The following is a 9,383-nucleotide window of genomic DNA, read 5'->3' as shown; positions in this document are numbered from 1 at the left end:
ATGATACTTGTACCCAACAAAAGTATAGTATTTTCATTACTTTGAATATTAGCTCATCCTTTTATAGGAATATGTCACTATAGGGGAAATCATGAGTGCTGTCATGTTCCAGCATCAAGCAGAGATCTCTGCTGTAGTTGTCTTTAGTTTCTGATTTGCCTGGGCCTATCCAGTTAACACAATGTCATTTCTTGTTATTCAAAAGAGCAAGTTACTAAGGAATTGTACCTTGCTGAGCAATGATGATGCTTGATTTTCACGTAGCATCACTGTGTGCAGGACTAGTCACCCGTTTGCTGGCACTGAGGCTGGTAGTCATTGTACACTACACCAGTTTGTTAGAATTTGTGTAGCTACCTCAACCAGTGGTTATGTATTCTCCCAGGTTTTTGTCATCATGATGTGAAAATGCTGTCTACAGATTTAGATGTGATTTTGGCTTAATGAGCCTTTGAATTTTTTTTTATGCAGGTCCAATTAAGTATATACCAGTACATGGATTAAGGATTTTCAAGCTCCTCCATGGCTTAAGTCTGGAGATCTGTCACAGTTCAAACAAATTTACAAAACACGTGCAACATTCCATTTTACTATGTGGAATTACACGGGTGGGCTGAGTGCCTTCTTGTTTAGGTGTTTCATGTAAGGTTATTAGTTACATAGATTGCTCCTGGGGAGAATAATAGACATATGATAGCTTACTAGATTCTATTTCGTTGGGACTTCATAACATTTCAACTTAGGTACTGCACTGGCTTGGTGTAAAAGGCTTCCAAGATGTATTAAATTTGTGATAAATAGGAATCTGGTAGGAGTGATGACTGTCAGCTGTGTCTTGCCATGCATATTGCTGTATCTACATATGAACAGCCTTGTGCGATGATTCTAAGGTCACTTGGACAAATAATGCCAACATGCTGCCTAGATGTTACTTATCAGATCTAATCATGCAGATGCTAAAGAACTTCCCACAGAAGATATGATTTTTGTGATACATAAAGTTTATTTGAGCCATGTGGCTGTGCACTCTATTGTCTTAAGCTGAAAAGTAGTTTAAAGTATTGCTTCTACTCTAAGTTGAGATTGAAAATGAGTATTTTACAAGCTGCAGTTGCTAATTTTGCAGTGGTTAATGCCATCCCAAGATGGGAAGCTATACTACTGCCTGCTTCAAGCAACTACATTGCCTAGCTTTAGAAATATTAGCTTTATTCTCAAGCATGTGTTAGAAGAAAAAAGCTTGAACTTATTTCTAATCTAAATTTTACGTGGCCAAATTCATAGACAGGTACTCAGCATGAAGAGCTAACTTTGTAAGGAGTGGTGACGGCAGTAGTGGCAGTGCACATCACATTTAGAGCTGTTACAGGGCTTGTCATGAGCTTGAAGGATATGAGACACTAGTCATTGTGTCCTTTTATATCAAAATATTTCCAACAATCATTTGCTTCACATCTGGCAACCAAGGATCTGCATTACTTATTATTTCATCAGAACAGTTATGTTCTCTATAATTAGAGTTGGGACTGATGTGCAAATCATTTATCCTTAAAAAACAATGCAGGCAATGTATGAAAGTGTCTGTGATTATAACATGAAATAGTTTGTGAACAATGAAGAAATGGATGGGATGCTGGGTGGACCAGTGTTGTATGATGCAAGAAGGACATTTCTGTTGGTGGTGGAAAAAGGATGCATTATTTCCATCTGGGGAAAAAAAGTGCAAAGTTTGAACGGTGTACAGTAGTACACATAACATGGATATTCTGCTTGTGCATCCTGCACATGCAAAAGAAAGGAAAGACATTGACGTCTTTATGCACTTGACTTTCATTAGACTATTTATGTAAGAATCACATAATCACTGTTGGATGCATTATGAGTATTAAGATTTACAAGTTGCTTAATGATATGGGATTCTGAGAGAAAACCTTACCACATATGGATAGAAAATAGAACCTAAGGATATGAGGAGAAAGCCATTGCAGGTGAAGTTTGGAAACTGAGCACAACACCACAGGTTAAGCACCTCTGTTACCCGCATTAATTTCATCACATTGTGTAAAAATAATCTTGTCACTCTGTATTGCATGATCTCCATTGTAGGAAGCATCAGTCTCCTGCCGGCACTGGTGAGTGATGTCAGTGGCGGCGGCATTTCTCACTGTGACCATACTTCTTCTGCATTTCCTCCATGATTTGGTCGTAGATTTTAGAGTTCTTGATAACAAAGGGTTCCCTCCATGTCTCATCCTTGGTCTTGCTCTTGCCTCTGCGCTTGATGCCGGGTGCGTGGACCAGGAAGGCTCGGTCCAAGATCACCAGATTATACTCCTGCAAACACAACTCGTGCATCTGGGAAGAGAAAAGAACAAGATGGTCGTGGTGCATCATTGATAATTACTCCCAGTGAGGTATAATAACACTGGTTCTGGGGGTGTTGTGAACTTATCATTGAAGGCAGCTGTGACCTCACTGAACGTTTCCCTTTGTCTCACAACACAAGGAGTTAGTCACTATCTGCCCTCTAAAGACAACTCTCCTTCACACAAAATTTTATACATCTATTTACACACATTTTTCATGCAAAATTCTAAATTGACAAAAAAAAAAAATTGTTTGGGGGCCGGCACCTCAGTGGGCATTTTTTTTATTGAATAATTATTTTACCCTTTGCTGGTTTTCCCTCTTACATAAAAAAAAAAAAAAATATATATATATATATATATATATATATATATATATATATATATATATATATATATATATATATATATATATATATATATATATATATATATATATATATATATATATATATATATATATATATATATATATATATATATATATATATATATATATATATATATATATATATATATATATATATATATATATATATATATATATATTAACTGCTATAATAGTGTGACTGCCATCAATTCCCATTGGTCGTGAAAGGCAAGTGAAAAGGATGTAAAAAAGGGATTGGAAAATCTGTACTTTTAGTAAGAACAGGTGTAAGGTAGATGCCATGGCGGTGTTACTGACTTATTCCCAGTAAGAAGAATGGAAGTCTGATACATACCAACTAAGGTACATTTGGTTGAATAGAGTTTGTGTTGTATGTTTGGCTTTACTTGAATCACATGACACAAGGAGAAGGAATGCATTTCTGTACCTGAGTCATCTTATCCTGAAGCCCTTCCCATGACAGTCGTTCATCATAAAGGGGTTCTTGCTTGGTACATATGTAAATAGGCTCCCACCGGTGGTAGGGGAACTCGCGCTTCACAACAGAGAAGGTCTGGGGAGGATTCAGTCATTAACCTACATGCTTACCAACTGCAGTAGGGTGGACACAAATATAAACATTAGTTATGTTCTGTGTAAATACACTGCTTTGTGAATAATGTTACGTTAAACATAGCGAGTACGCTACCAGATGATGTACCTTAATGGTACCTGGGGTACCCGGCTGTGTAACCCATTCGGCAATGGCAGGAAAACGCTGGCAGTGTGCACACACGTGACGGTGAAAGTAGACGGCATCATGGCGGTGGTACTGCTGGAGCAGTTCCTCCTTTGTGGCTGGTACACTGCTGCCCACTTCAAATACTGGCACCACATAGACTCTGGGCGACACATGGGCTGCCCGCACCTCGAGTCCTTCTGTCATACGTGATATCATTGCTAGGAACTGCTGGGCCAGTCCCTCTGATGGGTAGAGCTCCACATCTGAGGGCAACACATACCAAGTACTCGCCGCAGTGCGGGCAACGTTACGAGCCACATTGACAGGATACGGAAGGACTTCCTCTGTGCGGAAGGTCCGAATCGACGCTGTAGTCTCCTCTGCATTGCAATCACATGTCTTCTCATCTACAATCAAATGCCAGTCAGCTGCTGGAGGCGAGTCATGGGGCCAGAAGAAGTGCCATGAGACCTGCTCTCTCACCTCTACAGGACCACAGGCTCTGAGATAAGCCACTCGGGCAGCAGCCAGGCAGAAATCTGTGTAAGGGACAAAAACTGCCACAGAGAGTGGACCCGACCAGCGGGTGGCCAGCTCTCCAACGTGGGTGATCATTTCAGGTGTGGTGTGCGTCGTGTAGGTAACAGACTCATTAGCACCAAAGCTGCGTGAGGCAGGAAGCCATTCATACAACACATTGTATGGACTGTCCTTGTCCAGCTGTGGAGAACCTTGAGTCTGCCTCTGCTGATGATCTGTGGTTGTGAAAGACAGAGTTGAGCACACAAGAAGGGCGGCATCCCTGTCTCTGTGAGGCTGATGGGTGGCGGCGGCGGCTTCAGCTGGATCACGCGGTGGACAGGCTAATAGGGCACAAGGGGCGGCCAGCAACAACCAGGCGCTTACCACCACTGCCGCCCCTAAACACGCCCACCGCTGCCACCGCCGCCACGATCGCTTCCACGCCATGCCAGACCCTCGTCCACACACCCACCATTTATCTTGCTCACCACACACCACCACCTGTGCCAAAATGAAAAGAGCAAATTTTGTACTTGATTTACTTTTTTTTTTTTTTTTCATTTAAGGAGGTGGACAGAATAGGGGTAAGAGAAACAGTCTTGTGCAGCAGGGCCACGGGAGGAGAGGAGGTATGGAATTAGTAAGATCAGAAGAGCAGTTAGCATGAAAATAGCAGTAGAAGAACAAGAGATGCGACATTGCAACAGTGAGAAAGAGACAAAGTCAGAAGTGAGGAATTAATAATTCCTATCTAAATGAATAGTACGTATGAGTGAAAACCCACCATACATGTGAAAAGTATTCTATACACGGGCAAATGACGCCCCTGTACAGAATTAACAGTTAGGGACAAAAAAGAAAAACTAACGAAGACGACATAGAATGCTTAACTTCATAGAAGTTGTTTTAGGTAGAGAGGAGATGTGAATTGTTTCCAGTTTAGGTTATAAGTAAAGGACAGGCAGAGTTTATTCAGTGTAGAAGAGGGGGACAGTTAGATGTCACTGAAGAAGGGGAGATAGTTGTCTTGAAGCTTGTACTGAGTTGATAGATGGAGGGACTGAGTTATTGAGACATTGAATACTACTAAATTTTCTGTCCTAATCAGAAATCTTTATAGATATCAAAAGACTGTAGTTCTATGAGGTCCCTGAGTGATCTGTTTAGGTACTTCCTGAAGGGATGGTCGTCTCTGAAAAACAGTTTACACCATGATGTTAATAATTTGAGGGGAGAGTGACACACACACACACACATATATATATATATATATATATATATATATATATATATATATATATATATATATATATATATATATATATATATATATATATATAGGGGAAGGTGGGGTAAAACGGACCACTTAACAAAGTATTGAGTCTAGAAACCACATTTATGTGATTTTTGGTAATTTGTGAGTTTGTGGTAGTGCTTTGTGATGTTATCTTCGAAGTCCTCACCCGGATCACAGTTTTTAAAGGAAAACAGGTAAATTTGCAGTTTGAGCCAATACACCCTATCTTAAATTTCTTTTTCCCTAAGTCTAACAAGCTTGGGGACCTCCTGGGAAAGCGGGGTTTTTGGGTGGAGAAAGCAAAAATGAGGCAATTTAGGAGGGGGGGGGTCCGAAAAAATCTAAGAAAAAAACCCCATTTTTAAGAAAAAAAGGGGAAAATCTCAAAATTCATGACTACTTTTCACTGAAATTATCCTAACCTAACATAATAACCTACTAGCAGGGGGGCTGCGCCCGCCGGACCCCCCTAAACTATCCTAACCTAACCTAACCTAACGATCCAAAAAATCTAAGGACAAAAACCTAACGTAACCTAACGTAACCTAACCTAACCTAACCTAACCCCCGCAACTCCCCTACAACACTAACCTAACCCTAACATAAACCTAACCTAACGTAACCTAACCTAGCCCCCTACAACACTAACCTAATCCTAACATAAACCTAACCTAACGTAACCTAACCTAGCCGGGGGGAGCTGTGCCCCCCGGATCCCCCTGCAACACTAACATAACCCTAACATAAACCTAACCTACCGTATCCTTGCTTTGGGGCAGCTTCCCTCCCCCCACACCGGTTCTCTTATAGCTTCACACAATATGCCCTACCTCTACCAATACCTCTCCTCACAATACCTTAACGAAAGGATGAAGGTCCTGGCTGGTCTTCTTCTCGATTGTACACTGACTTGCATCGCAGGAGCGATGATTTCCCAGTAATCAAATTCGCAACCTTTACAACTAGTGTCACTGGTCGCCATGGCTGAACTGCGTACACAGATGTCTGTGCACATGTCTGCCCAGCTGTGCCCCGCCTACGAATACATAGAGCAAATTCCCATTGGCTCAGCTCGTGGTGTTAAGAGGTGGTGGCACGTCATTGGACAAAAGAACTATAGACACAATAAGAATCCTATTCAGCAGTTACCCACAAACCCCAGTTATAAACAAATGCAAGTCATTGTACTGCTCAATTCAGAGTGTGATGGAGCTCCGTGGCTCGCCGCAGCTTGCTGGACTTAGAGAAAACTCGCCGAACACCGCACATTTAAAGGCTTGTGCTGAAGTTATTACTAATTTCCGATAAGCTAAAATGGGGTTAGAAATGCTCGTAGAAAAGTGATGTAGACCGTGAGAATGTGTATAGTTATGTGTGGTGTATTAGCTGAAACTGCAATAATACCGGAAAACAATGAAACAAGAATTTTCAAAATAATAATTTTTACTGGGGCAAAAATAAAATGATGTGGTAAGACGGATCCCCAGGGGTCAATCTTACCCCGGAAACTGAATATGAAGAAACAAATCCTAACTGGCATAAAACACAAATGAAAAACTCTTCCTTTTCATCACTGTATCCTTTCACATTGCCCATGAGCCAAATTTATTGGTACAAGTCAAACGAACAAACAAACAAAAAACAAAATAAAAAAAACTCTCCCTCATCATCATCTATCCCTGTACATCTTAATGACATAAATTCCACACAAAAACCTCTTCATCAGCATCATCATCATCATCATCTATCCCTGCACATTGCTCATGAGCACAGCTTTTGCAATTAACACAACAAACCCACTCTTCGCCTCTCAAGGGGTCCATCTTACCCCATTAGTAAATAATGAAATGTCGAAACGTTTACCAAAACATCTATGTTTGCTATGCCAATTTATGGCATCCATATATCATGTATACACTCATGGGCATGTATAACATAAATACTAAATCATTATAATAATTATTTCAATATAAAACAAGCAGTGCCTTACCTTGTGTGTATAACATCAGCACTGTATAAAATGACAATTTTTTCCCTGTGAAGCGCAAGGGGGAACTTAGCGTGCCTACTTGCAGTGATGTCATCATTGTTGGGCGACGTGAAGGACATCTAAGAGTCAAATTTTGAAACTTGCCCTTTATGCTTGGATTTAGAAGGGGGGTTCCGTCTTTCTCCATGGTTCCGTCTTACCCCACCTTTCCTATATATATATATATATATATATATATATATATATATATATATATATATATATATATATATATATATATATATATATATATATATATATATATATATATATATATATATATATATATATATATATATATATATATATATATATATATATATATATATATATATATATATATATATATATATATATATATATATATATATATATATATATATATATATATATATATATATATATATATGTCTTTCCTTCGCTTAGTGGTTTTCAGTCTGCTTACACACGTCACTTTGCGGGTTGCTACTTGTGGTGGTCCCATATCTTTCCCTTGTTTTGACGAGTGTGTTTTCACACGAATGGCTGTGAGATCCCCATTACTGGTATAGCGCCACTGAATGCATGCATGTCTCGGAGTCGTTTCACCGACTCTTTTTCGCCAGCCAGTCACGCGATCCTAGTGGATTATTCATAAGTTGTCCAGTGCAGAGTTTTGTTACTTTTGTAGTGTACTTTTATTTTCTGTTTGTTTCAGTTTTCCTTTGACATGTGTTCTTAAGAAAACAACAGTCAGCAACCAGGAGCGCCTGGTGCAATGACTCGTGTATTAGTGAAAAGGGATGGCATGGGAAGAATTTGGCATTGTCTGCTTTCAGGTTATTTTCAATTGTATAAAACTGTTCGACAGTCAGTCACTCAAACGTTATTCGACTATCGGTGCTGGAGACGCCATCGGCGATGCGGTATGAGGTGAATGCGAATAACAAATTCCCATAATTATCCCATGATAAAATAGCTACAGCGACACTCCTGCTGTGTGGCAAACCTCTACTCAGAGCCGATTCTGTAGCACTAACTCGAAGGTGTCAGCCATTGCAACGAACCCATTATATAGATGGCGCTCTGAAGTAAAGCTAAAGAAAATGTTAATTATTGATGATTTTGAAATTATGTAGTACGCTGGTAACGGTATGAAATATTTGACGATGAGTGTACATATGACATAGGAAAAAGAGATAGTCCATTAAATTCCCAAATTGGCATGAGCCGAGCAAGGAGTGCAAGAATACGCGTTTAGCTGAGAGTAATACCTTGCCTGTGAGGAAAGGAAAGCTGCTGATGAGCAGCCACAAATTATTATTTGCGTAACTTGGTTGTATCATGAACTTGATCTGAGGGCAATTTTGAACTGTGTGATCCCGTACTTCCGTAAAGTCTTGTACTGAAGGGCTTAAAGAAGATTTAATCTTTCTGCAATAGTTAAGGCTAATGCTTAAAATCAACATTCAATTTGGCTTGCGCTTCCTCTGCTCATAGAAGGGAACAACGAGTCACCACAACGCTCGCGCACCATCCCCTTGCACCGCAGGCGGGCCGTGGAGGGTCACAGGTCACTTCCCAATTATGAAAAGCGTATTGCTAGGTTTACAAATCACTCATGATTCACACATTTTATACTGCTTGCAAGGAACTATTGTATGTGGTCTTGAAGGGTAACAAGTTCCAACGTTGCATCATCAGGTGTGTGAGGAGGAACATGAAGACGGAGGACAGTATGAGATCCTCACACCTGCTATCCGTATGACTGTGATATACTAGTACTGTATATGAAATCATGAATGTGGCTGACTCACCCACGGACATGCAATTACCATTTGACGTGCACGTCACTCGAGGCACTATTACTCTACGGATAACTCACTCAATGTTTAACTGAGATGATATTTTGGACGTGACACCGCAACTGTGTTGATCTGTGTGTTTGCTACTTCATCAGCTGTACCTTGGGGTTGAGTAGTGTGCAGGAGCGCCCTCGCAGCCTCTCGTCGCATGCTGCACACCGGCGCCGTAGCCACGGCCTCGCACTCAGTTGTGCCAAGACTGACTACTGCAAC

General features: G+C 40.3%; 1 protein-coding gene across 8 annotated transcripts in view; it reads right to left on the bottom strand.

The window, feature by feature from the left end:
- Positions 1-693: 693 nt before the first annotated feature.
- LOC123516487 (beta-1,4-glucuronyltransferase 1-like) overlaps positions 694-9,383 on the bottom strand; it is a 28,095-nt gene continuing 19,405 nt past the window's right edge. For 4 of the 8 annotated variants that reach the window (XM_045275832.1, XM_045275840.1, XM_045275838.1 and 1 more), the window contains 3 exons: positions 3,458-4,501; positions 3,185-3,310; positions 694-2,355 (listed from right to left, as the gene is read on the bottom strand). In XM_045275832.1, coding sequence (XP_045131767.1) covers positions 2,143-2,355; positions 3,185-3,310; positions 3,458-4,501 — 1,383 coding nt within the window. In that variant the 3' untranslated portion in view covers positions 694-2,142. Of the gene's footprint in view, positions 2,356-3,184; positions 3,311-3,457; positions 4,502-6,154; positions 7,485-9,190 lie in introns of those variants that run through there. The other 4 variants (XM_045275834.1, XM_045275833.1, XM_045275835.1 and 1 more) reach the window with 3 other exon arrangements.

Source organism: Portunus trituberculatus, chromosome 41, assembly GCF_017591435.1.
Source record: "Portunus trituberculatus isolate SZX2019 chromosome 41, ASM1759143v1, whole genome shotgun sequence".
In the NCBI taxonomy this organism is placed as follows: Eukaryota; Metazoa; Arthropoda; class Malacostraca; order Decapoda; family Portunidae; genus Portunus; species Portunus trituberculatus.
This window is presented reverse-complemented; position numbering and strand designations above follow the sequence as displayed.